Genomic DNA, 27,675 nt, shown 5'->3' on the forward strand with positions numbered 1-27,675 from the left:
ATGGGGGTGATGGGGGGGCAGAAGTCACAAAATAGACCGTTTTTTGTTCATTAAAACGAGCCATGCAAACTTTTAAATGTGACGCGTTTCACAAATTCCACTCGATTTTTAAAAGATGTGAGTACTTTTTGCTTGGATGTGTTTATATAGCTGGTAAAAAATGCAGAAAAAAGGATATAAAACACTGTATATTGCACATCCTTGATAGCCTCTGTATATACATAAATAAAAAAGAAGCCTGAATGTTCTGAGTTCTAAGGGTTAAAGGTGGTAGAAAATGAGTGAAAGAGTAAATGATGTCAGTTCACAGCTCAGTGGGTGCTGTAAAAACCTTGGACTCTACCACTGTGCTCTCTGATGAAAGTCCTGCAATGTTCAATTTACATAACGCAGCTAAAACCAAACACTTTTACTGACTGGACTTTTCATGTGAGACCGCGTGGTCACATGGTTTGTGAGTTTACTGTGCGCCACACGGCAATAAAGGTTCACAATAAAGGTCTCTGTATGCAGTGCCCTGTAACACTCACAGCCACTTTATTAGGTATACCTGTTCAACTGCTTTTTAATGCAAATGTCTCGTCAGCCGATCACATGGCAGCACCTCGGTGCATCGAGGCGTGGACACGTGAACAAGTCAGACTCCTGAAGTTCAACCCAGACATCAGAATTTGGAATGATTTGAGTAACACAGCATGGTTGTTGGTGCCAGACGGGCTGCTCTGAGTGTTTCAGAAACTGCTGATCTGATTACAACACATACATAACCATGTCTAGGGTTTACAGAAGACAATGTTGCAAAAATTTCCTGGATGAAAACGCCTCGATGGTGCCAGATCTCCGAGGGAAATGTCAAGAGTGTTTCAAAATGACAGAGAAGCAACAGTTTAGTGCAACAATAACTCTAAAAGAAACCCAGAAGACACTTGGTTACAACCAAGATATGCAGAAGTGTCAGGAACTCTCTCTCGCTTATCAAAAACTAGAGCAAAGTTCATTCGGACAAAAAAAATCTTACTGTCTCATCTTATGAACCCGTGATCGACAGATATGCAAATACAGAGCTTGTGTGATAACCAATTTTTGCTTTTACTCTGTACACGCGTACGTTATCCACCACCTTTATCTTCATGTTTGAGTGACACATTTTGAAATGCTGATTACGCACTGATGCATTTCCTACGTAATAAGCCCTTATTTTTTTTTAGTATCACGTTGTCCCATTATGCACTCAGATGTTTCAATTTCAAGTATTGTGGATTTATTGTTTAGTATTTTATTGGCTCCTCTAAGTTTAATGTGCCTTCAGAAGTTGTGCCTCTTCCTAACGTGTCCTTTGCACCTAATAAAGTGGCCAGTGAGTGTATAGATGCTGTATTTATTTCTATTTAATAAGGATAATCATGTAATGTAATGTAATGTAATGTAATAATCAGTGGTGTTTTTGTAATCTTGCCCAGGACGAAAAAGAACGTAACAGAAAAGGTATGATCATATATATTTTTTTAATTCAGTATATGAATAAGGAGTATTACAGAATTCCAACCAGCAAAACATACTTTGTCACAAGTATAAAATTTTGTTTTTTTTTCCTCATGGTACATACTGTGGGGAAGAAGAAAAAAACAAACCAAAAAAACATTCTTTGAAAAATGTGCCGTTTTAAGGCGTTTCAATTTCAAGAAGTCTAATACTGTAACAAAAGTGACTCCTCTGTAAAAGAGGGAGCGGTGACAAATATCACAACAGTATCATTAAGGATCTAACAGCAAGACTGCATCTTGTGTTTCGTTTGGTTTACACAAAATCGTAGTTATAAAGCACTGTTTTCGTTGAAAGGTCCCTCTTCTTCTTCTTCGTAAACGCGGGACTATAGATTTTCGCGGTTTGCCTAGAAACAGGTCGATGGACAATTTATTCATCAATAACCTCCTCTTTTAAATTTTTTTTTTTTTTTTTCAAACAAAAAGTGCAACCCCCTCATAAGGCATTTGGGCAAGAGTCCTGGCATAATGCTTCAGCAATATCACAGAGCTTAAAAAGGATCAAAGCACCTCTTAACATGTGCCTAGTTGGCCTTATCGGAGGGAGAGGGGAATCCTTATTACTTGGGTGTAATGAAAATAATTCTCTCTTCTCACGTTAAAAGTGAAAAAGTCTGGCGTCAGTGGCGTCTAAATGGAGAGGATTAATGGCAAAGTCTGACTCAAATCGGCAGTATACATACGGCACACACACACACGCCAGAGAAATTCTCATTAATCCTCATTAAGAACCACTTGCAGACGGCGGGTGTGAACGCATCCCCCCGAATTTATCGGGGATTATTTAAGTGTGATAAATGGGGCGTTTGAATTCAGCAGCTTTCTGTTCAGTAAGACTACGGGCTCGCTAAAATTTTTTAGAAAACCTCAGCTTAAAACTGACAAATACCGAGATTAAACTCCACTCCCTGTGGAATGAAACAACACAGCACACAACAGACGGATGTTTGAGTGAGAGGCCGCTCAGTCTTTGACTGGCATGAACAACACGTTTGTTAGGTTTCAGTAAGAAGCTCTCAAAAAAGTGCCAATGACTGTTAATAAATAGCACATTAATAAATAACATACAGTAAATTATGTTGTAATTTCTGCGTTTACACACCACTCACTCAAAAACCACTCAACTGTGTGTCCTACCGCTGCCAAAGAAAAAGACGGAAAATCGGACTTTTTCATTCCATTTTTTTCTTTTTGTGCCTGTTTATTGTTGTTGTTGTTGTTTTTTGAAAAAATGCTGTGCTTGCATGTGTCACTGGCTATGGAGAATGGACAAAAATATAAAGAGACCCACACAAGTGATGAGAAGGTCCGTAGCTCTTTAAAAGCCAGTTTTAATCTCGGGAGGAGGTTTTAACTTATAATCAGAGGCATTGGTAATCACCACCCAAACGCTGAAATGCTGCTATACTTGTTGCTACGCTCCGTCTCGGGTTTTCGACAACATCGATATCACAACAGTAGAATTTTGCCCGCGGTGGGTCGCGCGCCTTAGCCACTTTTATTGATGCCCTCGCCCGTGCCCGTGCGCTTGATGCGAGCGGCGATCATCTCCTTTGACACGCTCTTGCGCTCCCTGGCCAAACCGAGGGAACACATCAAGTCTATGAAGGCGGTGGTGACATTCAGCTTCCAGCCGAACTCTCCCGTGGCGTAGTCGAAGGGGAAAGTGTGATGGTAGTTGTGGAAGCCTTCACCTACATTAGAAAAAAGAAAAAGAAGAAAGTGTTGGACTGGATGGTAACAAATTCACACAACCTGAGTTAAGATATAGAGAGCCTAACACATTTATTAGACCACAGCAAATCATTTTTTTAATGTTTCTGTAACGGTTAATACGGGTGTATGAAGAAGCTCTTTAACCAAAATGATATTTTGAATGCTAAAAACTTTATTTAAACAAGAAGTTTTTCACAGATCACTTGTTTTATTGGCAGGCGGTCATATTAATTTGTTGAGCACTGTTAAAACAGAGCAACACAATCAATATTCTCATAATACTAGAGCTGCAACTAACGATTATTTCATAATCGATTCATCCGTCGACCTTCAAAAATCATCAACCTTAAAAAATGTTGATCAGTGTTCGTCAAACCTGGAAATGTCTTGTTTTGTCCACAAACCAAAATGATTAACTTTTAATGATTTCTTTGTTATCCAGAGCAAAGAAATGAAGAAAATATTAACATTTAAGAAGCTTAAACAATCGGAAATCTTGTTTTAATCATAAAAAAAAAGCTTCAAACCGAATAATCTATTATCAAAAGATTAATTGTTTCAGCTCTATATAATACTTAAAACTTAGTATAACCTTTACTGTATTGCTTAAAATCCTCTTCACACCCCAATTCTAACCAATCAATGAATGAATTGTCACAGAAATAAAAAAAAATTATTCAATCACCTGCGGAGCTGGAAAAACACCATCAAACCATAATGAACGGTCCGAAAGAACTGGATCGCCATGCATCAATCAAACCGCCCTCAGCCCCGCCCTCAGCCCGCCCTCCCCTCATGCGCGTACACATGCACTAATCACACATGCTCAGAAGACAGCGCCAGAGCTTATGCTAGCTTGCTAAACACAACGAGACAGTTGTAGTAGCAGCAACAACAACAACAACAACAACAACAACAGGTGTCGGTTGCAAACGAAAGACGCTCCAAGAACAGAGTGAACAGGAAACCGGTGCTGTGTTTGAACTCGGGCGACAGGTAGGTTCACTAAATGTCTTTGTGATCATTTTAGAGTATTTGTTGTTGTTTTTCAGCATCACGTTATCATTTGAACAAGCATCCAAAACAGTTCACTGCTTCACTGAAAAAGTACCGGACGTTACCGACGCTGCGCAGCGCTCGTGAATCCGTGTTCGCTACGCGTTCCTTTGCTCTGGAGGCGTGGCTTCGGAGGGAAGTCTGGAGAAAGAGGCTTGGACTTTTGAATTTAAAATGTGGCTCTAACTGTTCCTCCAGGATCTCTGACGCTACCTTTAACCAGAAAGACCTTATTGAGGACGAGACACGTCGCAGTGCATTCAAAAGCTTATAGGATTATAGGCCATAAAATTTACAGCCCTCAATGATAAGACCTATGATAGACCATATGCTTTACTATTAATTATAATAATAATTTTATTTTGTAAAGCACCTTTCACAAAAAATAAAATATGTTCTTTACACGAATAAATAGAGGAAACAAGCAAATATTAAATACAAGGCAGCCAGATAAAGCCAGATAAAAGCACAGGCCATAAAGTTAAAAAGCCATAAACACGCACAATCGGATGCAGTCAACACACGAGATAAACAGGCACTGACATACTTTAGATACGGAGAAAGTCCAGTTTTAATCGGACAGGTTTTTCGACGCTGACGCCCGTAAAATAAAAGAGTGTTCGACAGTTTTTGTTTTTCAAAAAGGTGTGGATTTCAAAGTCCGACTGTACAGTATTTGTATGATTGAAGACCTTTTGTCGATGAACACTGCTTTTAAATAAATTCTAAACACAACTGGCAGCCGGCGTTTTTAAATATAAAGGTGGGTGTGATGCAGCAGCGTTGTGGAGGATACGGTGTATTTGAACACACTCAAATGTGCAGGTGTCGTGACTCGCTCCACTGACTTTCACGTCTGAACGTGACGTGTGAGGAGAGCGGAGAAAGTGAAGTGAAGGCTTATTTCTGGACGGGTAAAAACCTTCACGGCCAACACGTCGTCATTCACAGGCTACCAAATCCAGACCGACTCAATCAATCCCTGCCACCATTGTCCTGTGGCATGGTTGTCATGGTAACACTGAAGGTGAAGGTAAGGGGAGAATCTGCTTTTAAATGGTTTGGATCGGACAACAAAAATGAAGCAATTATGATTTGGGTCTGTTTCCAAGCAGAAATAACTCCACGCGGCTGTTTCTGTGTTGCCGGACACTGCAGTTGTCATCAGATACTTTCAGATGGGGATTTAATTTAATTGAAAAATGCTTTCAAAAGACACAGCAACAGCCTTTACGTCTCAATTTCCGCACTATTATTGCAGCTGCGACTGAATAACGTGGTTTTAATCAGGACATGAAGATGAGTTCAAGAGATAAAAGTGTTTTAGAAGCAAATTGCACTAAACATTTAAATAATATAAAGGCAAGACTGTTTGTTTTTTTTCCTTTCCACCATGTATTCTTGTGTAATCGTAAGTTAATATCCAACCAAAAACACTTTAAAAATGTGGACATTTTTTGTGAAAAATCACAATTTAATACTGTTCAGTCTGTTTAGTTAACTTGTGAGTTTGATGCTGTTTTCAGAATCAGGTCCCTGTGGTTGCCAGCTGTACAAAAATGACTATTCTTAGAATACTGCGTAAATACTGGCCAGAAAGAAAAAAAGGCCTAGAAAATAAATAAACAACCACTGAGTTTGCACACTGTCCAACCACCGAGTCATGGGTAAAGCTGCTTCATTTAAAACATACACAAACATAGGCTGTGAAAATAAAAAAGATGTTCCCTTACCCATGGCGCTGAAAGCAACAAGTGGGTTTTCCCTCGGGTTAATGGTCTTGTCATACGGTCTGTTGCCCCACATATGTGCAGCGCTGTTGACCAGCCAAGTGGCGTTGAGCACCAAAGTGTATCTCAGGAGTCCGGGGACAAAGTAAGCCACTGCCAGGGACTCACCCCAGAAGTACCAGGGGATCAGGGTGGGCACCAGGAAGCAAAGGACCACCACGGAGAGCTTGTAGTGCCTGCAACCAAAGAGAGATGTTAAGTTATCGCTTAATTCATGTCCATAGTAGTTCCTGTTGTAAAGATGCAGCAATTATCATGAGCCTTTCTGGTTCCCCCTGAAGCCAACCAGGAAATAACAATATATTGAATAGCCACTAGGGGGCCACTCCACTGGTGGCCAAAACAAAGGGAAAATTGGTTTACTTTCCACTTGATTTATAACATATGCATTTTCCTGAGGAGTAAATGGTCTTAATCGCTGGTTTTATCTCTTCTCCAATAGAAAATGTCAATTTTGTTAATTATGTTCCATTTTAGAAGAAAGTAGAAAATTAGGATCCTGGTCGTCTCTGACGTCAGTGACCTTCCAGTATCAGAAAACTAACATGGCAGCGGTCACGTCGCGACACCGGAGGCTTCAATAAGACGGAATATTGCAGTTCCCTTGTGCCATAAATCATATGGTGGGAGAAAATCTACGTTTACATCTCAACGTTTCCCTCTCGCCATTATGCCGCGCCATCAACGGTAAAGAAAGACGCGTCTACTACGGTTTTAACTCATGTAAATACTCTTTTTAAATTCCAACAACTGTGTAGTGTCGCTGTCCAATGCCAGAGACACTACACAGTCCGTAAACATATCACCGAAGAGGACACACACATTTACCGCTCTGTTGTTTATGCGAGCGAATGTAAACATGTTGTCACAGTTACGAACATCAGTTCACTGCACACAGTTGACCTGGAACCTTGTGACTGGGTTTCTCTTCAACCGTGTTAATCCCTGTTTGACTGGAAGCACAAATGAAAAAAAAACAAACAAAAAAAACTGGGAAAGCTTCCAGAGACGAGTAGAAAGGTTGACAAATGACCAGTGAGTGGACACTGTGTGGACACGCTGTCCCTGGAAACTTCCCTTATCAGTGCATCCATTATCTTGGTCACTTTGACATCCTGTACAGCCTGAGCCGAAAGGGAAGTCACTTTTAATGACAGGAATAAAAGGACCAGGCCCAAAGCCTGTGAATGCATTCAAACAGCAGGCGACGATTCTACATATTCAGCGCTAACATTCAGGGACTTTTTAAGCCGGTTTTAATTTACGTAAATAAATATTTATCTTACCTTTTATTAACTTTAAACCAGAAATGTGACATCAATTGTCTTAATGTTTTGCGTGGATTGTTGTAGAAAGGCACAATGAAGGTAGTATTAGCATGAATATGTGAATAAAAATTATGTTTGACCATAATCCAGGATAAAAGTGGGACAAAATACTGATTGTCCGGACACAAGAGACGATGATTGTATTGCACTCGTGCCAAATATTGATATTTTCAGTCTGATTTTCTCACCAGAGTCACATTACTCTTTATCACAGAAAAGTTAAAGCTGGAATAGACTCATTTTTTGAAACAATGATTGCAGAGTAAGTAATAGTTTAATAGAAAAGTGACACCATCCACGCTTGTATTGATCCTCAACATCAATGACTAACACAGCTACGTTTTTCTCACGGGGGTTTTAAGGAAAAACAGAGAAACCTATTTAGAACACAGGGGAGCCACATTATTCTGATTCACATTATACTTAAACACTGCCAAATAAATGACATGAAAGTTGTCTTGTTGTCTCTTTCAGTGGATGAAGAAGAACAAAATGGCAGAAAACACTCTAAATTAATCACACACTTTAACTTTTTAGGGGTATTATTTTATTCTCGACAGTGTTAGGGGCTGCAATGAAGGATTATTTTCATAATCGAGTAATCTGTTGATTATTTTCTCGATTAATTGGGTCATCGTTTGGTGCATAAAATGTTGATCAGTGTTTCCCAAACATAGTTTTAATGTTTTCTTTGTTGCATGGAGAAAAGAAACATTTAAGAAGCTATCTTAGTTGATGATTGTTTAAATGTTTCAACCCTTATCATTATAAGACTGCGTTGCAGTGTATCAATAATGACAGAACAGCTGAGTGTATTACGAATCGAGTTGCCCTACATGTTGACCTTTATCCAGGTGGCATTTAGCTTTCCCAAAAAAAAAACTACTTTGCTAATGCAAAACCACTGACTCGCACGGGACAAGATTAACAAGAAGCAATATTGTAAAGTAAAGTCGCAGGAAGTACAGAAAACAAATGTCTTAAGTCAAGAGAAATCTGTGGTGTTTGCTCACCGCCTCTGAAACATGACCACTTTATCCGCCCTCAGGTCCGACAGCTCCAGTTTACGTCCCTTTTCAATGACGTCGGGGTGCTTGCGCAGCATCAGCCAGCCAATGTGTGAGAAGAAGAATCCCCGCTTGGCATTGTGGGGGTCCGCGTCTGTCTCCGAATACTTGTGGTGAACCCTGTGGTCCCTCGCCCACTCGTAGATGTCGTTCTGCACACACGACACAGAGACACAGAGGATTACATGAGGCATAGAGGGTTAAAATCACCAGATTAAGGACAGGGACCGTGTGGTGGTAAAACACTACATGCTTTTTACTCAGATTACATAACACACACACGCACACACACACACGGCTGCTTGAAAACCATACTCTCTTTTATATTGAGGAAATATCATTTATATCCCTGCATGTAGGATTTGGTGTGTGGGTTTTCTCCGGGTTCTCCGGTTTCCTCCCACAGTCCAAAAACATGCAGATTTGGGGATTAGGCAAACTGGACACTCTAGATTGACTGTGAAGTGTGATTTACAGTAAACAGCACCGTCTGTTACAATTGTCGTAAAAAAATGACGCAGTAACGCGGGCATTTGTTGACGAGCTAACGATAACGGTGATGATACCATGTAGCCAGTGTTGTTGCATTACATACAAATATGATTACACTGTTTTATTTCTCGAGATATCACAACAACATCACAGACTGTGACGTACGCCGTAAGGGAGAACTTTGTATTTCAAATCCTGACGTTCCATGGTGCCAATGGGTTTGACAGGGGAGTTATTCACACTATTGTAAGTTGATGTACTAACAAAAGGGTTAGGGTTGAAATCCTACATTGTGTCTTTTTGACTGGACTACTGCAACTCCCTTTATGTTGGGTTAATGCAGTTATCTCCCATTTGCCTTCAGCGAATCCACAACTCACCAAACTAACCACCAAACAGTAGTTCTGACCTCCCTCCACTGGCTTCCTGTGCAATTTAGGATGGATTTCTAGATTTTAAAATGGACTAGCTCCACCTTTTGTTTTGTGTGACCTTTCAACAAGTGACATGGTCAGCTAACCAGCATCTTCTGGATGTTTGAAGATCCAGACGCAAAAGTAAAGGTGACCAAGCTCTGAAACAAACTGCCAACTCATAGAAAATGTCAGCCATTTTAAATCTTTACTTTAATTTTTTTTTTAGCTCTTAAGTCAGGTTGAATCTGAGCTTCTTGGTTGGGTGGACATGTGGAACAAGAGAATGAATGTGTATAACTGTATTCAATTCATTGTCTGTAAAGGACATTCGGTAAACTATGGTTGTTTTAAATGAGCTATATTAATACATTTGATTTTAACATTGTGGCAAATGAACTAAGACAGGAAGAGCACTTAGCCACCACAACTATGTTTGAATGTAAAATGGTCTCAATTGCAGGTTTCAGGTCTTCTTCAATAGCACATGTCGTTGAGTTGGTAAATGGTTTCCCCATTTTGAGAGGAAAATAGAAGGTAAAGTATGGCACATGTGAGCGGACACCAGTGTGAGCCTGGTTGCGTGTGACGGACTTATGGTGACACGGGTCAAACTGTGATACTGGAGGTTTCAAATCAAGAGTTCACTTAGTATGAACTCGTGTACTTTTCCTCAACACCTCGACAGCTATCTTGAGGTCTTCTTCATTGGAACAAGATGTCAACTTTGCAAATTGTGTTCCTATTTAAAAAGGAAATCATTACGTACCGCACACGCAATTAGACACCACGTGTGATAACGGCTCATTTGCTTTGCAAATGTTCACTTTTCATACACGGCCCGAGGACGGAACGTTTACATTTCCAAGCATTTTTACCTGAAAGGCCATTGAGTTGGCGAGAGCGAGGAAGATTTGCAGGGGGAGGGAAGCCTTATAGGACCTGTGGCTCCATAATCTGTGAGCACCTGCCGTCACTCCGAGGGCACTCATGAGGTAGCACACCACAGCTGGAGGGAAGAGGAGGTGGAAAGAACAACAGTCTTAGCACAAACCTGTTACCATCACACTGAGGCTAATCTTACAGCCCTGGGAGCAGAGTCACTGGGACACACCACGTTCTTTCCATTACAGTCATTACAAAGTCAGCCAAGTCAGGAGATGGGACGGGTCGGCGGGAGCACGCGGTTCTGTCTGTCCCCTCACAGTTTTGTTGTTTTCTAAAAAATGCAGCAGCCCAGACGAGACGGCCCAGGATTTGACAAGTGGCAAAGAGCATTCTGTTGTTGTGGTACCACACGGCACACAATGGGGCGACTATGGGAAGGGCGATTGTTCTTTGTCTTCCCCAGTGAAATAATATGCAGCTCAGCATTGCAAAGGGAAATTATGCAGTGCCAGAGTGGATACAAAGTGGAGGCTGTACAGGACAAATCTGAGTCATGCCTCTATTTATATATCGTCTATTTATCAGGTATGAGGAGAGATGGCTACTTTGTCACATTTAGCCTGACCAAAACAATCACAAAGCATAAGATTTGTGATAATTGTCTCGATTCTTAAACGTAAATGTAACAAATTTGTCCACATCTGAGCACATTAGCTGGAAACTTGATGAACAACTGTGACTTAAGTTAAAAAAAATACAGTATTCATGTTACCTAAGTGAAAAAATATGATCATTATAAATCATGAGGTCTCTCCCCTGTTGTGGTTCTTAATAAATAAATGACAAGGACTGTATAATGGTGAGCTGGACAGTCACACAATTAACACATCATTGATTTTCTCTATACATGTATATTTCAAGAAAAACTATAACCCTAACCCATCCAATCTCAATGGTCAACCCTTGGTTTAATAATCACTGGAGTAGATTTAAAATGTGACGGAGTTTATGTTTTATTATTATTACCATTATGTTTGCACAGCTTAAAAAAAAAGAATTTAAAAAAAAAAAAGGTTGAGAATATCGGCAAAATGTCCAATATTGTGCATCACGAATGTGTCCTGGGTGTGTCATGAATCTACTGATATTTATTCTCAGATTGATTTTTCAGCTTCTTAAATGTTAATATTTCCCTGGTTTATTTCATTAAAACTGAATCATGTTTGTTTTTGGGGACAAACATCATCATCATATCACGTTTGGGGAAACGCCAGTTAACATTTTCTGGAGCAAGCAACAAATGAATCGATTAAAGTAATCATTTGTTGCAGCCCCATGTGTTTTAAATGTACAAACGTACATTTAAAACACAAACAAAACAGTTGAGCTGCAGTTTTGAGCTCCGAGGAAGGGAGCAAATTGGAGTGGAAGCTTCCAGGCAGGGTGTGTGTGTAACGAAAATCACAAGGCCAATGTGACTCATTCTCCATTATTCTCACTGACACGACCCTCCAGGCGCTTGTCTACTGTAGATTTACTGTATGTGCATAGATCACACGCCATCAGCAGTCTGTGGCCTTCAGTAAACATCCGGATTAAAGCCAAAATGAAAAAAACGGCTCCACATCAAAGCCTGCGACTGTTTTTTTTTTGTTTGTTTTTTAATTCATTTCTCTTATTTAAATAAATACTTACACCATGCTAGAGTTGGAACAGACGCGGAAGGGAGGACAACGAGTCCATACAGTGCACCGGCGTGCAGGAGGGACATGAGAATGATATTCCTCCACACCGGCGTCCTGGGCGGTTTAGGTCCCTCTTTCTCCACATAGGTGTCGTCAAAAACATCCTCCACCGTCGACGTCGTCTCTGCCGCCGCGGCGGAGGTGGCGGCGTCGGCTTTCTGGCGCTTGTCGGCGCGGTGGCCCCTCGTTTCCGTCTCGGTCATTTTTGCTGCGCGGTTTCTGTAACAGCAGGAGGGGGAAAATGGACAAGTTGCTGAGTGAAAATGCGCACAGCAGGAGCAGCGGGAGCGCAGATAAGAGGAGGAGGAGGAGGAGGGAGGAGGAGGGAGGAAAGTAAGGAGGGAGGAACAGCGGCTGGATGTGAACATGCAGCGGTTACTTGTGGCGGGTTTTTTTTTTGCTCTGCAGCTGCAGCGCCCTCATCCACGTAGTGGCTGAAGAAGAAGAAAGCATCATGACATGTGCGGCCCCCTGCCGGACTGATGTGGTATTGCAGCTGGGCCTCAGATATATATAAAATGCTTCTATTTACTATATTAGTCTGTACAGATGTTTTTTAATGTTATTTGTACATGGACCTCATAGAGATTGACCAGATTCCAACACAGTAAATGAGGGACAAAGAGAATGTTTATGTGGGACAATGTGGGACGCCTATTATCGGTGCTGAGAAGAAATGTTGGTAGATTGTCTATTTAACAGTCAAAGGCAATTTAAAAAAACAAAACAAAACACTATCATTTACAAGTGTAACAACACTTAGGTGATAAATAACTAAATACATAAGTATTTGTAATTACTTCAGCTGGCTTGACCCAGTTGCAAATACAGTATTTTCCCCTTTTTTGTTGTAGCTGCATCTTCTTTTATTTGCTTATTTAACATTTTCAAATATGTCTCATTTGTGACGGACGACGAAGAGGGAGGCAGTGCCCTGTGTTTAACATCTTGATTGACATCAGACAAGCAGCTCTTGCGGCAACAGCCCGCCTCCTTTTTACAGAGCTGTCGGATCAGATGAATACTTTTAGGAAAGCATTAGTATCGATGTGGGACATTTTCTCAATATGTGGGGTGTGGGACAGTGCAGCCCTGGTCACCCTGACCTCTGTCACAAAGCTGTTCCTGTTTATATTAACCTCTTCTTACATCAATTGTTACTTTTTAACTTTCATAGTGTTTTGTACCAATTTCATGCTTGGTTTTCCGTGACCTGACAGTATTTGTAATTTAGGCAAGGTGCCGCCACCTTGCACTATAACGTGGCTGCAGTGGCCATAACTGACACACCAGCTACATGTGGGAGCAAACAAAGGTGAGCAACATTCTTTCTGGTCTGCACAGGCCACATGGCTCCCTGATGCACTCAGAAAGCGGTGAATGGGTGAGTCCTATCATCTTAGATGCACTCTGCCACGAAAGGGAGCTTGCATCTTTGGATGTTATAATTTATAATAATCTTATTTAAGATTCTTTATGGTTCTTTCTTTTTCACTTTAAAATGTTTGTAGCATTAGTTCATTGAGTTCCTGTGAATCCATGAACTCTAAGGTGTTCACAAATATGAATATTTGTGATATATTTTCCATAAATCACCTTGAATTTCCTTGCTCTATAAATCTCCCTACACGATTAAATTTGTCTTGCTTTGTACATTATTCATATATTTTACTAACACGATTCCTTTGTTTATAAGCAAATGTTTGGCCTGTATTATTACCCAGAAATTAAATATATATACATCAAATCACTTTTATTGTTCTAACAAATGTGTTGATTTTACTATTATATAAAGTTGTGGGAAAAGGAAAATGCCCACACAGGACATAAGATGCAGGTATGCATGGGTTGATTTTGGGTTGATTTTGGCATTTTTTATTAATAATAATAATAATAATAATAATAATAATAATAATTAATTATTCTTACCAATTCTATGGGGCTCAATAAGCCATCTTGGATGTTAATCTTGTGATATGTGCACCCACAGTTCTACACACATAAGAGTATCTATTTACATTCTTTTTGATTGATATATTAATTGTTTCTTACCCAAGCTGGATCTTTATTCACCAAGTGCTCTGCAGAAGTTGATTTCTTACAGAGGAAAAATACCAAAGTTGCAGCCGAGGATCCGGGCAAAGTGTGAAATGTAGGTTAAAGAATTAGAAAAATTAAGACGTGGTGCGTTGATGCTGGGTTTCTGAAGTCCTCTCATACAACCCATTCTGAGGACGCTTAAAAGCAGCTGATGATGATGATGATGAAGTTGATGTTATCTGCTCTGGATTTCCATTGGCTGTTTGCTTAACTGATGTTGACCGCCCTCAGTTTGTTTTATTATCTAAGAATCTTATCATATGAAGAAAACATAGCCGTTGCCTAATCTTTCATATGAACTTCTTCGCCATTTTATCTGAAAACCATGCAAAGGTCGCAGACACCATGATCTCATTGTGCATGCAACACCATATACTGTATGTATGTCGTACAGATATGCTCACGGAGCCCCCAAGCAGAAGTGGGGCGGTATTAAACATGACAACCAAGAGATATTTCATATGTAAAAGGAAAGTTTTTATTTTATTTACTCGTGCACATAATCACATCACATCATCTTTTTTATTCTGAAGTCTAAAACATGAGATTGCACATGCACATGAACCCCAGCACCCTTGTGTTGAGTTCCTGTGAGGCTACAAAAGTTCATTTCCTCTGGCTCAGTCTGGCTCATTCTGGCTGATTTAACCACAATCTTACCATTACTTCACTCTGGAGATAATACAACATCCGATCTTCAACCCCTGTTGCAATAAATGACCTCACTTAAACGATGGTGACCGCAGCAGGGGGAGGAAATGTGCTGCTCACACTGTACTCACAATGTTTTATGACCCTCAATGTACTGGAATGAATGTGATGAGGTTGGGTAACAGCTGTTTGAAGCCAGTGTTTATTAGAGGGATGGGGTGAATCAGGCTGCAACAGCACCACCTACTGCACAAACACTGCCACTGCAGGTCACAGACAGGGGAAGTACAGCGGGGATGATGTAACACATTATGACCAGGTATGATATATTGGCCAAACGGACAAAGGCTGTGACATACTTTTCTTATATTGCTGATAGGAGCTGCAAATAATCATTATTTGTAATTGATCAAACGGTTGATTATTTTCTTAATTGATCAAGTACTTGTCAGAAAATGTTCATCAGCGTTCCCCAAACCTAGAAATGATGTTCTCAAATGTCTTGCTTTATCCACAAACTGAAAATGAATCAGTGAACAAGTGCTGCTGGCAAAGCATTAAGGGTCCAGTTTGTAAGAATTAGTGATAATTGGTGGCATCTACTGGACAGACTGCAGAATGCAGAAAATATATAGACTTGTCTGCTCACCTCTCACTTTCCCAAGCATTTTGTGGAACTACGGCAGCCTTTGGGATGTAAACACTCTTTCACAACACTCCCTACTCTCCTAATTTATTTTTATATTTTGTGGTTCATGCAGCTGAAGATGGCAGCCTTCATAAAGCAAGCCTCATACCTTAAATGGATTAAAAAAAAAGCCATAATAATTATATTTTAAAGCAAATATACACTTACACAAACAGCTTTAAAGCCCTCCATCTGCTACCTCTCAAAGAGCAGCACCAGTTCACAGTGAGGAGTGTGTGGAAACATGTCCACAGGCACAGCTAGAGTTGGAGTGAACGCATCTCCTGTGAGTTTTTTCTGCAAGTCCGGTGCGCAGCAAAGCTCCCTAAAGTTCCTCATTGCCTCTCCATCTGGCTTACAGGAAACAAAGACCAGCCGGTGGATACCAGGTTGGTTCCGTAAAGCTCGGACCACTCGGTAGTGCAGGCCAGCCCGGGAAGGGTTGACCACAGCCGTGAGGCCTCCATCTATGGGGCTCAACTGAGACATGAGGCCAGGCAGCACCACCTCTGCCTTCCCAGGGATAAACTCGCAATTTAGTACATTATTGAAAGCTGCATTGTGTCGTGCGTCTTCCACAGCTTGTTCTATGAGCTCTATACCAATGATTCTGTCCACTCGGGGGGATACAATAATGCCGATAGCACCAGTCCCACAACACACGTCCAGAAGAGTACCACCAACTTTTGGTTGTCCACCACCTTGCCCGGTGTTTGGGGTGCACAGATCTCTCACTGTGCCATACAGCACCTCAGCAGCGGCTTGGTTCACCTGGAAGAAGGCGTCAGGAGAAATGCGGAACTTGAAGCCCAGAACCTGTAAATGACAGAACAACAATATGGGTAAAACTTGATGTAGACACGTGGATTACAGAATTTATCATGATAAGAGACAAATCCCAAACTATGAGGGGTGTAACACATACATACATACAATCTCATAACTACTACTACTGCTCCAGGTACAGTCTTTTGAGTTTCTAGTACTCGTCATGTTGCAAAAGTCATATCTCAGTTTTCAGGTCATTACTGCACGTGTCGTATTTTACAACAGCTGTGATTGAGTAATCACCCCGCACAGTAAAATTTAAGCCAGTTAAATTACATCAAGATGGATAACAACCGTGACTGCAGTTAACCATCCTGAGTCAATGGTTAAAGGTCTGTATTTATATAGTGTTTTTCAAGTCTCGGTGACATCGCGAACCACTCCACATGATAGTTTTGGCATCCACATGCATTCAAATAATAAATACATGTAAACCATTTATAGTGATAACAAGTGCTGTATTATACCTCATGAGTGTTTCTGCAATGCATAATCATTATATCCATGATGAACATTTGTTATTTTTGCATTCTGCAACTAATGATTATTTTCATAACTAATTGATCTGTCGACTGCTGTCGAGATTAATCGAGTAATCTTTTGGTCCTCAAATGCCTTGTTTTGTCCACAAACCACAATTATTCGGTTTCAATGATTTCTTTGTTATATGGAGCAAAGAAACCAGACAATATTCACATTTAAGAAGCTGAAAAATCCAACCAACTTTTTTTAATAATGAAAAAACCCTCAAACTGATTACCAAAATAGATTGACAATTAAAGGTTAGGTATATTATTCCCCAGCCTGAGCTGTATAAGTGAAGTCCCTTACTGATTAATCTAAAATTCTGCCCATTACCTCGTCATATATGTGTGGCTGACCATGTAGGAGATGATAGGGGGATTCCTCATGAGTGCAGCGGGTCATGTTAGTCTCCTGGAAGAACAGTGAGTCCAGCTGACACACTGATCCAGGACCCTTTGTGAAGTAATCCACCAGGTCAGCCTTATGGACTGCCACCTCGTCTGGGGTGAGTGTCTGTGGATGGAAGTACACTATAGCCATGGTGTGACCCTCAGTGTTGGTCCTCACTGTGATCTCTCTCCAGTGACCTCCAGTGTGAAACAGCAGGCATGACTCTAGGGAAGAGAGGCGTAAGAAGTTCTGGTAGCATCTGGCTACCAGTTTGTGCTTCTCTGGCATGTTGAGCAGGTGGTCCCCGTTGACACAAACGATGTTTCGTTGCCTCCATGTGCCCACGTAGAATCCAACTGTCTTTGCATTTCCATCCACTCCTCTATTGACAGAAAAAGTAGACTTGTTGCGGTAGCCATCCCTAACTGGGGAAGGCAGGATAGGCAGGACAGGGAAGCTGAGTTTACTACTCACAGGTGATGAGGATTGTGATTGGAGGTCACCTGAAAGATGCCCAGAGAGCTGAGACAGTATCTGTAGCTGGTGATTTTGCTTGAGCTCAAGTTGTTCATCATAGCTCAGCCTCCACAGAGGAGTGACCACATCAGCCAGCCTTTCCTCCAACGACAGCTCAGTAGCATTACTTTTTCCCCGGCGTTTTTTTGACAGTGATTTCCTTTCAGCTGAACTAGTGCTATTAGTTGAAAACAACTGACTGGTTTTCCCAAAATAACAAAAAAAATTGCGTCTAATAAAAACTGACCTGCTGCATAAACATGCTGGAGCCATTTTGACTTGAGAAGAAGTTCCGTTTTTTTGACAAATAAGTAAACAGAAGCAACAAAACAGACTTTAAAATAAATGTCTCACCAAGGTTATTTTCGATTCAAGTGTGATGACGTCTAATTCACGAGCCTGGGCATATTTGTTTTAACACGTCATTTCCGTGCGTCCCGTCTTGAGGCAAGTAAACATTTCCGCTTGTGTCGCGATGGACTCAAACAAGGACGAAGCGGAGCGATGCATCAAAATAGCCCTAAATGCGATCAGCGGCAATCAGCCAGACAAAGCCAGGAAGTTTCTGGAGAAGGCCCAGCGCCTGTTTCCGACGGGTCGAGCCAAAAGTACGTCGAATAAACGCCTGTTTCGGGTGTGGTTGTGTGTCTGACGGTGGGCCATCGCCATGAAACCGAATCAGCTGGTATTAGCTTAGCCATCTTAGCATTACGCCACTTGCTCCAAGCCAACATCAGTATTTGTAATTTTGCTAACACTTGGCCACACTTTCTCTGCACAAATGTGTCTCATTTACTTACTCGCGTAAATCGATGTTTGTATTCTCGTTGGTCACATTTACGCAATTAACGTTCTCTCTAGTGGCTACACTGTTTACAGCTGTCAGCGTACTGTTAGCTCAAAATATAGCCTTTCCAGTTGTGAGTGGCTTCACAAGTATTCGTTTAAACATCGAATTCACAAATCAGATCGATTTCTAAATTAACCTGAACGTTATGAAACTGCGCTACATATATGTATATGTAATATTTAATATGTATATTTGTGTCAGCGGTCGTGTGTAAACAGCTGACTAAAATGCAGTAATGTTTGCGAATTTTTTAAATTTTAAGCTCTATTGTCATAATTTATCATGTCAAGTCAAGAATAATGTAGGGTGTACCCCGCCTATCGCCCGATGTTGCTGAGATTGGCACAGCACCCCCCCGCGACCCTCTGGCAGAGGATAAAGCGGTAGATGATGACTGACTGACTGACTAATTTCAGTTACAAAATGCACATGTTTATTTCCCATTGTTATTATTTTTGTTAACTAATAAGCCCCCAGATTAAGACTGCCATCTATCTACTTTTCTCTTTTCAGATCACTCCATGTGATGTTGGTATTCTCTGATTTATCATTCTATTCTTCCTCCCCTCATCTCTCATCAATGTGGTGATATACAGCACATGCAATTCAGTCTTAACTGTCTCGACCATGAGTGCTAAAAAGGCCAGAAAAGCTGCTAATCTTAAAATGCAAACATAAAAATGTTGAGAGTTATTTGTCAATTATAGTTCCAGGTCACGGTAGGACAGCATCCGAGTCTGCTATTTACTGACCTCTGTGCTCAAGAGTAAACTGACTGGTAAACATATACTTGGTTGTCATCTCTGAATAATAACATGGCTCTGCTTTGTTTCCAGACTTATTGGAGTCATTATCCCGGAATGGAAAGCCTCCAGAGGAGAACGGTGCTTCTATGAACGGCGATGGGCCCACGATGAGGCACCGCAACCACGGAGACGAGGCTGATATGTCCACACGTACAGCGACAGACTCGGCCAAGCCCTACACCGCAGAGCAGCTGGAGGCTGTCAGGAAGTCAGTGCAAATATCTGTTCTGTGGTGTTAAAAGATTAGCATTATTAATTTAACAAAAACGTGTGTGTTGTGTGTTTTTTGCCACAACCTGCCAACCACTTGTTGCACTCTTGTTTTTCACTGCAGAATCAAAAGCTGTAAAGATTATTACCAAATTCTGGGAGTTGAAAAGACGGCCTCTGAGGAGGATCTTAAAAAGGCGTACAGGAAGCTGGCTTTGAAATTTCACCCGGATAAAAATCACGCACCTGGAGCCACAGAGGCTTTTAAAGGTAAATGAAAAGGTCTGCTCTGTGGCTGTTCTATGAACAACACAGTAACTATATGTTTTATGCACTACTTGGTCTTTGTGTGTGTCATTCAGCTATTGGTAATGCCTATGCGGTTCTAAGTAACGCTGACAAGCGAAGGCAGTATGACAACTATGGAGAGGAGCGGTCACACCCAACTAGACAGCATCGTGATTTTGAGGCAGATATTTCACCTGAAGACCTTTTCAACATGTTCTTCGGTGGAGGCTTCCCATCAAGTAAGTAATAGCTTTGCCTGTTATTTTAGCACATCACCCATCCTTACTGAGGAACCCATTTGATATATGAGTTAGCCACAAAGCCACCAGCTAGCCATCAGCAGCTGTTGTTGCTATTACTGCTAAGTGTTGAAGCCTTGGTTCAACTCAGCCTGTATCATTTACTGTACTCTGGTTTATGTATGAGAGAGGGAGAGAGTGAGTTGTTTAACTGACTGTTCAGACTTCACGCTCCTTTTTCAACAAGCCCCTTTTGAGCTTTCCTGTGCAAAAATGAAGCCAGTGTCAGTGAAAATACAAATATCTTCATCTCATCATTATTATCTTATAATTTCTTTACAAAATGTTTTTTTTATCAGATTCACAGTGAGTGGCACAACTATGCTTGGCTGTTTGTTTTGATCACCTCTCAGTGATTATCACTGGAGTTAAAATCCTGTCTCAGATGTTATGGTACAGCAGTATATGTCCTTGCCTTGATTTAAAAGGGGTTCCTGCTTAATCTGTAATGTCTTGCAAAGTCAAAAACACACTGATAGGGGCTTTCTTATTTAATGTAGTGGACATTAAATAAGAAAGCCCAAATCAGGGAATTTAATCTCCAATCCCCAGTAAAAAAAATAACATTCCTGACTAAAGTTTAGAGAGTAGAAAAGATTCCTCATACAGTATGCCTGTATTGCTGCTGGATGAGAGAGAGGGGGCGGGGTGTCAGAATTTCTCTGTCAGCTAAACCAGTGGGCTTTGTTTGTGTACATGTTATTTTAACTGCAGCCAAAATGGTGAGATAATTGCTTCTCTACATGTTTGTTCCACAGGTGGTTTGATACCTGAGCAGTTCCACTTATATTGCAGAGAAACACATTTTTTAAATGCCCAGATTGTCTCTAATCCGATTGAGATTAGGATCAGGACATCCCTAATGTAGAAAGTAGTAACCTGTTTTGTTTAGGCTTATCAGTGTACACAGTTTGCTAGACCAGCTTGAACTCCACGTTCTTGAGATCAGATCTCAAGTTGACAGCCTTAAGAACGTCACTTGAGTGAGTCTCCACATATGTCTCAAGTGACTGCTTGTGATAAGATGTCACTGACCTGCTCTACATGCGAATACATTTAAAGCCAAGTTTGACTGTACAGACTCGTTTGATGTCAGAAGTAGTTTTAGTTCATCAAATTGAAGTGGGTCAGAGGACGTCCACTGAGGCAGCGGCGGTCCTTCACTGGGCCTCAGGACACACTTGCATGCTCAGAGCATGATGGTCTTTCATCTTGTTTTTTTTTTTTACTGCTGTATCTGTCCACTCATGATCAGATCATATATGACAGATCTGAACATGACTTTGTTTAATATTGTGCAATCAGCTCCAGTGACTGATTACAATGTGTTTTCTTTGGTGTTGATTTTGCGTGACTTTGAGTCACACCATTGTTTGAGTGCTACATAATCTTGTGGGGTTTTGTTTTTGTTTTTTTACTTTTCAGGCAACGTACATGTTTACAGAAATGGAAGAATGCACTTTGCACATCACAACCGGCAAGAACGACGAGAACAACAGAGAGATGCAAGTCCTGCAGTGTTAAATACTTAAGTTTAACTCAAGCCAAGTTCACACTGTATGATTTACAGCCTGATTTTCCATATAAAATTCACAAGATGTGACTAATTCCCCATAACCAGCATGTGATTGGCAGTTATTAAGTATTACAGAGATGCCCTAACATGCCACAGAAACTGATCTCTTTTGCTTGTGTGCTACAATGCATAAAAGAGAAGTCACAGAGAGCACTGCTTCAGCAGCCAACCAATAGATGTTAAACCACAAAATTAAGCTTTATTTCCCTTTCTATGTGTTTTTTTGATGAGGCAAAGAGTCTCACTACATGATCCTTTAACTTTGAAAGCTGTGTAGTGTGAACTTGGCTTTAAATTACATTCCAGCTAATGTTTTGTCTGACCTCAATAGTAACTGGGTTTTTTTGTGCACTCTGTACAGGGAGGTCTGGCTCTCTTTGTCCAGCTGATGCCCATCTTAATCCTCATCATTGTTTCTGCTCTAAGCCAGATGATGGTCACTCAGCCTCCCTACAGCCTCAGCTACCGGCCGTACGTAGTTCAAAACTCTGTCTGCTATCTGTGCTTGTGGTTTAAAAAAAAAAAAAAAAAAAGACCAAAACACATCGACATCTGTCTCACTCTGTTTTTGTGTCTTTTATGCTTTAGTTCAGCCGGACATATTCACAAAAGGCATACATCCTATCTGAAGGTTGCTTTCTACGTGGGAGAACATTTCACCGAAGAATTTACGGGGAATAATCTGAAGAATGTTGAGAGGAGCGTAGAAGAAGACTATATCTCCAACCTCAGAAACAACTGTTGGAAAGAGAAGCAGCAGAGTAAGTTGAATTATTTACACTAGTTTATTTATCAATTCATCTGCCAGGTTTTCTCTATGAGCGGACATCTCTAAGGGTGTAAAGTTGGTTTGTCAAACTTGCTGTTGTTGATTCACTTCATCTCCAGATCAGTTGTGGTCTCTATTTCACAGGTATGCACTGAATACCCACTACAAAATGGCCAGGATTTCTGTATAACCATTTAAAATGGGCAAGGATGTGTATGAAGACTGTATTTAGACGTCACGTGCCCTCACGGGGAAGTCATTTTCACCAGAAAACTAAACAGAATATAACCTTCATTGTTTTCTCACTACAGTAGACCACAGTACATCCAGATATTGCAACTACTCAGTATTTTTTTTCTTACTTAGTTCCCTGTAGAAATGCTGTGATACCTCCATTTTGAGTTCATTTCAGCAGCTTAGATTACAAATAAGTTTTTTATTCTGTATGTATAATACATGTGGAAAAAAACAAACGTATTTCAGGGAAAAGAAGGGGGAGATGTGCAGAAGGGCCTTGTACAGTAATGGATCATAATATATGATATGAATTTGACATTTGAATTTTAACACCTGAAGGTGGCGTGCTGACTTGCTCTCCTCTTGTGTTTCCAGAGGAAGGCCTACTGTATCGTGCTCGGTACTTCGGGGATTCTGAGTTGTATCAAAGGGCACAGAGAATGGGAACGCCCAGCTGTTCCAGACTATCTGAGATTCAGGTCATCGTGGACGGCTAGAAGCCACTTGCACATACATGGGGTAAGCTGCTCAAAGACGTTCTATCTGACGATCTACCCAACCTTCCAGATACATTAGCATTTCCTCACCATTTTTATTGTGACTTTATTTTAATATATAGGCCTTCTTAGATGTCAAAGTTTCCCCATAAGTGTTTTACTGCACACAGAAGAGCTTTTAAAACAGCACCTGCACCTAGCACAGCTGCATTAACATGTGATGTAAGAAGTTTGATCAATAAGAACGCATCAATAGAGGTGACATATGGGTCACTACGGATGGATTTGCTATATTGAGCAGGGGTCAAGTCCCTGAAATTATCAGCAAAAAAAAGAAAGCGATATATCGTCTGAATCATCATATGGGAAGAGGACGGATATGTAGTTTAAAGACTTAAAAAAAAAAAGAATAGCTTGTTAAGTAGCTTAAATATTTAAAATTGCCTGTGTGACGTATTTCTTTTTGTAGCTGCTCCACTGATACAGAGCGTTGCACAAGTCACAAAGTTGACAAAGGACTTGAGTAAAGGTTTGTCGTATGGATTATTTAATTATTGGTTCTTTTGCTCTCCTCAGGTTCCTCACTACTTGAATCTGATTAGAAGAAATCGTCCGGAGCCCACTCGAATTGGAGTTAAAACCAAGAGAATCAAAAATGCCTTATGTGCAGTGGGCGACAGACCTCATCAGGGAACCTTTCTGCACCTCCATGTAGACTGACTCCCTGTAGAACTGTGAGAAGCTTTGATTTGACCGCTGGCATTTTTCTTATTCTAGTGTCTTCAGGATGGCGAGAGGCCACGTGGGCATCACAGTGGAAAAGTAAAGAGCTAATTTGAAAGGTTACAAAGCTGCTATGTTAAGCTTTCTCTCTCTCTGTCCCGATCTTTTTTTGTTTGTTTGTTCCTTAAAACATTTTGAGAAAACCTCATGGCCTTCTCATAGGTGTATGTCTGAGCCGCTCGCAAGGAAAGTGCGTAATTTTTATAGTTCTTACCCATGTAAATATTCATCTTACTTTTAACAGTGCAGGGTTTATTGAAGTTAATATCATATAAGACGATGTTATGTGGATTTGCTTGTAGTCTGTCGGATGAGTATTGAGAATCATTGCACAAATAAAAGTAAACCATATTTATTAAATTAATACAGGACTATTGTACAAACGTTTTCTTTTAAAATTAAATTTGTCCAATGATTAAATCGGTGCATTGTTGTTTTTTTCTTTTTAACGTCACACACACACTCTTTCTCTGGTTATTACAAACTGATGTGTCTCAAATCCATACTGCAGTTTTTATTAGTCACAAAGTATTGATGTTTCTTTTCTTAAATGGCCAAATGTTTGATTTACTGCAACTTTGTGTAGGATACAATGTTAAAAAGTAGTTTCTGTATTATAATGGCAAACAGTATTTGATAATCAGTGAGTGCAACATGTGAGCATCTTGTATAAAAGCAGTGTGGATATCGTGCGAAGATATGAAATCGTGACAAAATGTAGTAGAAAATAATTTATTCACGTTCTTTAAGTCGTTCAAGGTACAAAACAAGTTTCAGGGCATAGTATTTGACTATCAAATACACAAGCCGTTCCCTGAAGGGTGTGACTTATGATTCACAGGAAAATAACCGACCCATGTTAAGACACAAGTCGCTGAGTCACCTGTAACCAGGTGAGAAGCAGCCGTGAGAAATGAAGTGATATTTGCAAATTCATTTACAAAACAAATTGACATTCCTGTTGCTTTAATTCTTCATGTTCAACATGAGCTTAGTTCAGTTTATCTGGGGGGTGGGAAGAGTGTTTGGTCAACAGCACTCCTCAATCAGCAGCTCCCCTGAACAATACAGTTTCTTTTTGATGGCCCTGAAGCTCGTACTCAGCTTCAGAGTGTTCCGCCGCCTCTGAGATGTTCCAGCCGTCTGCCGGGGCCGACTCCCCTTGAAGAGCTTCTTGACTTTTGGCCACAACCCGCTGGTCTCGAGCCGCAGCACGAGAGTCACGTGGAAGGTCGGCACCAGGGAGGCATCTACTGCAATTTGGTCAACAGTGCATAGGGAACCCTGATCCCCCCTGTCCACACACAGGTCAATGAGTGCTCCCCTGAGGCCACAGGGCTCACACGCAGCCAGGTGGAGCAGCTCCTGACTTAAACTGTGCAGGAGACAGTCAGGTAAAAGGAGTTTAGAGCAGTCCAGGATGTGGGGCGCATCGGCCAGAATTTGTGTGATGGTTTCTCGTACTTCTGTAGCCAAGGTCTCCTCAAGTGGATCACAGAAGAAGCTGCTCTCATACTCCAGGGACATGTCTGCTAGAGAGCCTGAAACAAAAGAATTACAGTCTTGAGTTATTGTCTTAAATCTGTGTTGCAGGACAAGGACTAGTCACTTTTACATGTATGTAACATTCACTGTGCAAGTGATATAAACCTGAGAGAACATGTGGGTTTCTAACTTGCTTTTAGAGTACAGTTGGGGGGCACAGCTCATGTCCTCAGGTAGATTGTTCCAGAGAGTGGGCCCATAATGCCTGACTGTACCTTCTATAATGAATCTGTAGAATATGCCAGAACTCTTTGAACTTTATATTTTAATAGTTCTACTGATTTAGAATATCAGCAGGTCATCAGTTGACAACAGCCGCCCCCCCCCCCCCCCACCCCCAATCGCCTTTGTCCGTTCTTTCTTTTGCAACGTGCAGGTAAACAAAGTTCCAACAAAGAAGGGCATCATTTGCATGAACAAGCCAAACTTTGAAGACAATGGGTGGGGGGGCAGTTGGAACCAGACAAAAGCAGATGACACTCACCAGATTCGCTCCTGCAGCACTGGTCTGCTGCGACCCTCTGATTGATCCCCTTCAGCTCAGTGAGCCTCTGCAGCAGGCTGCCCCAGGACAGGCGCTTTGAGCCCCGGTCCTCAGCTGGAGAGGGAGGAAAGCTGCCATCCAGGGAATTATCGAAAGAAAAAGAAGACATCTTCAAAAAACATACAAAAAAAGAAAGTGCTGTGGTGTCCTCCGGCAGTGGGACCTCTGAGCCAGACCAGCTGGAAGACAGTGTCTGCAACAAAGGGACAAAGCAATAAATACCCAAAACATCGCCCCGCCCACTTCTTTTATCACCCAATCAGATTGCAGCACACGTCCACACAGCTGAACCCTGCCTGGTAACATTTTTGGTTGTCTTTGATGAGACGAAGCCCACCTCCCCCAACAAGAGCCTGCCTGACCCCCCTCCCAACTTTAAACCTCTACACAACAAGTATTATTTCATCCAAATGATCAGAAATTCATCAATATTTGGTAGTTTTATTGATAATGTAATATGAGTCACGTCATGTGTAATTAAAAACCCATTTATAGTTACTCAAGAATCGGGAGAAAAGTGACATGATGATGATGATGATGATGATGACGGATCTGGGGAAGGATCATGACCGTGCATATTGACACGTAGGCCACGGTGAGTGTTTGCTTCAGTTGCCCAAACGTCATCGAAAGATGGGAAGTGTGAGTTTTGACGATTGAGGTTTAAAATTTCATAACTTTGTATTTGTATTGAACTTTTCATACACATAAGTAACCCAAAACCTCTCAAATCGGACTATTCCATCGTGACCATCTTGATCATACTTATAATTATAGTTTATCATATAAGTTTAGCATACATATACTTCCAAATTAAACGTCAAACAAAGTGTTGATTGTCTTTCTAAACCTGTATTTGTGCGTCTATCTCCATTTAAATTACACATATCAACTGTTTTTAATAGTCTTTTATTTTGGTAAATGTTTATTAGGTTGTTGTTTTTCTTTCCAGACCACTTTTTGTGTTTGTTATCTTTTAAATTACACATATCAACTGTTTTTAATAGTCTTTTATTTTGGTAAATGTTTATTAGGTTGTTGTTTTTCTTTCCAGTCCACTTTTTGTGTTTGTTATCTTTTAAACTACACATAAACTGTTTTTAACAGTCAATTCTTTTCATAAATGTTTATTAAGTTGTTGATTTTTCTTTCCAGACCTGTATTTTATGTTTATTAAGTTGTTGATTTTTCTTTCCAGACCTGTATTTTTGTGTTGAGTTCGTTTCTTTCTTCTCATTTATTAACCAAAGAGTCTGAATCCCAGGTTTAGAGAAACAACCTGGTCTGAACAAACTTCTCCTCTGACATCTCCTGACTTTGTTCACCATCCCCCACCCAAGGAAAGAAAAAACACACCTCCCTGTCCTGCAGTGTTTTCCTAAAGCCTGTGGAGTAAAATGCTGTGTAACATTTGCTGTTCAAGGAGACATATTATACCCTATTTCCCAAGTTAAAATAGTTCCATGGTGTCCTAATGAACATGTCTGTGACATGCTTTGGTCAAAATACCATAAGGATGAAGGCAATTTAAAAC

General features: G+C 40.8%; 4 protein-coding genes across 5 annotated transcripts; 1 reads left to right on the top strand and 3 right to left on the bottom strand.

Annotated features, from left to right (window-relative positions):
- Positions 1–1,486: 1,486 nt before the first annotated feature.
- scdb (stearoyl-CoA desaturase b) lies at positions 1,487–14,247 on the bottom strand. Of its 2 annotated transcripts, XM_058652091.1 has the most exons (6): positions 14,092–14,247; positions 11,990–12,258; positions 10,285–10,415; positions 8,448–8,653; positions 6,050–6,282; positions 1,487–3,238 (listed from the first exon to the last, which is right to left on the bottom strand). In XM_058652091.1, exons 2-6 carry the CDS (start codon positions 12,240–12,242, stop codon positions 3,033–3,035), a joined length of 1,029 nt encoding a protein of 342 aa, XP_058508074.1. In that variant the 5' UTR covers positions 12,243–12,258; positions 14,092–14,247; the 3' UTR covers positions 1,487–3,032. The 2 variants fall into 2 exon arrangements, with proteins under 2 accessions (XP_058508074.1, XP_058508073.1); XM_058652090.1 differs by lacking the exon at positions 14,092–14,247 and having other exon boundaries at positions 11,990–12,390.
- Positions 14,248–14,632: 385 nt separating this feature from the next.
- On the bottom strand, positions 14,633–18,153 carry trmt2b (tRNA methyltransferase 2 homolog B). The gene is made up of 2 exons (XM_058651963.1): positions 17,165–18,153; positions 14,633–16,294 (listed from the first exon to the last, which is right to left on the bottom strand). The coding sequence occupies exons 1-2, from the start codon at positions 18,008–18,010 to the stop codon at positions 15,674–15,676; spliced, it is 1,467 nt and encodes a 488-aa protein (XP_058507946.1). The 5' UTR covers positions 18,011–18,153; the 3' UTR covers positions 14,633–15,673.
- Positions 18,154–18,168: 15 nt separating this feature from the next.
- dnajb12a (DnaJ heat shock protein family (Hsp40) member B12a) lies at positions 18,169–24,472 on the top strand. Its single transcript, XM_058651965.1, has 9 exons — positions 18,169–18,345; positions 19,424–19,601; positions 19,728–19,873; positions 19,966–20,130; positions 21,616–21,695; positions 22,128–22,237; positions 22,355–22,527; positions 23,148–23,291; positions 23,846–24,472. Exons 1-8 carry the CDS (start codon positions 18,213–18,215, stop codon positions 23,267–23,269), a joined length of 1,107 nt encoding a protein of 368 aa, XP_058507948.1. The 5' UTR covers positions 18,169–18,212; the 3' UTR covers positions 23,270–23,291; positions 23,846–24,472.
- Positions 24,473–24,770: 298 nt separating this feature from the next.
- Positions 24,771–26,347, bottom strand: LOC131474204 (DNA damage-inducible transcript 4 protein-like). Its single transcript, XM_058651964.1, has 2 exons — positions 26,082–26,347; positions 24,771–25,593 (listed from the first exon to the last, which is right to left on the bottom strand). Exons 1-2 carry the CDS (start codon positions 26,248–26,250, stop codon positions 25,082–25,084), a joined length of 681 nt encoding a protein of 226 aa, XP_058507947.1. The 5' UTR covers positions 26,251–26,347; the 3' UTR covers positions 24,771–25,081.
- Positions 26,348–27,675: the final 1,328 nt, after the last annotated feature.

The sequence above is a fragment of the Solea solea genome, chromosome 15 (genome assembly GCF_958295425.1).
Source record: "Solea solea chromosome 15, fSolSol10.1, whole genome shotgun sequence".
In the NCBI taxonomy this organism is placed as follows: domain Eukaryota; kingdom Metazoa; phylum Chordata; class Actinopteri; order Pleuronectiformes; family Soleidae; genus Solea; species Solea solea.

Bases quoted from the DNA above. Each gene is read 5' to 3' on its own strand.
- LOC131474204 (XM_058651964.1), bottom strand. From the start codon at position 26,250: ATGTCTTCTTTTTCTTTCGATAATTCCCTGGATGGCAGCTTTCCTCCC. The intron at 25,594-26,081 runs GTGAGTGTCATC...CTTTTGTTTCAG, and splicing joins GTGCTGCAGGAGCGAATCTG to GCTCTCTAGCAGACATGTCC.
- scdb (XM_058652091.1), bottom strand. From the start codon at position 12,242: ATGACCGAGACGGAAACGAGGGGCCACCGCGCCGACAAGCGCCAGAAA. The intron at 10,416-11,989 runs GTAAGTATTTAT...TCTTCCCTCCAG, and splicing joins TGTTCCAACTCTAGCATGGT to CTGTGGTGTGCTACCTCATG. The intron at 3,239-6,049 runs GTAAGGGAACAT...TTTCTAATGTAG, and splicing joins TGTTGCTTTCAGCGCCATGG to GTGAAGGCTTCCACAACTAC.
- trmt2b (XM_058651963.1), bottom strand. From the start codon at position 18,010: ATGGCTCCAGCATGTTTATGCAGCAGGTCAGTTTTTATTAGACGCAAT. The intron at 16,295-17,164 runs GTAATGGGCAGA...TGTCATTTACAG, and splicing joins AGCCACACATATATGACGAG to GTTCTGGGCTTCAAGTTCCG.
- dnajb12a (XM_058651965.1), top strand. From the start codon at position 18,213: ATGGACTCAAACAAGGACGAAGCGGAGCGATGCATCAAAATAGCCCTA. The intron at 20,131-21,615 runs GTAAGTAATAGC...TTTACTTTTCAG, and splicing joins CGGTGGAGGCTTCCCATCAA to GCAACGTACATGTTTACAGA. The intron at 22,238-22,354 runs GTACGTAGTTCA...TTTATGCTTTAG, and splicing joins TACAGCCTCAGCTACCGGCC to TTCAGCCGGACATATTCACA.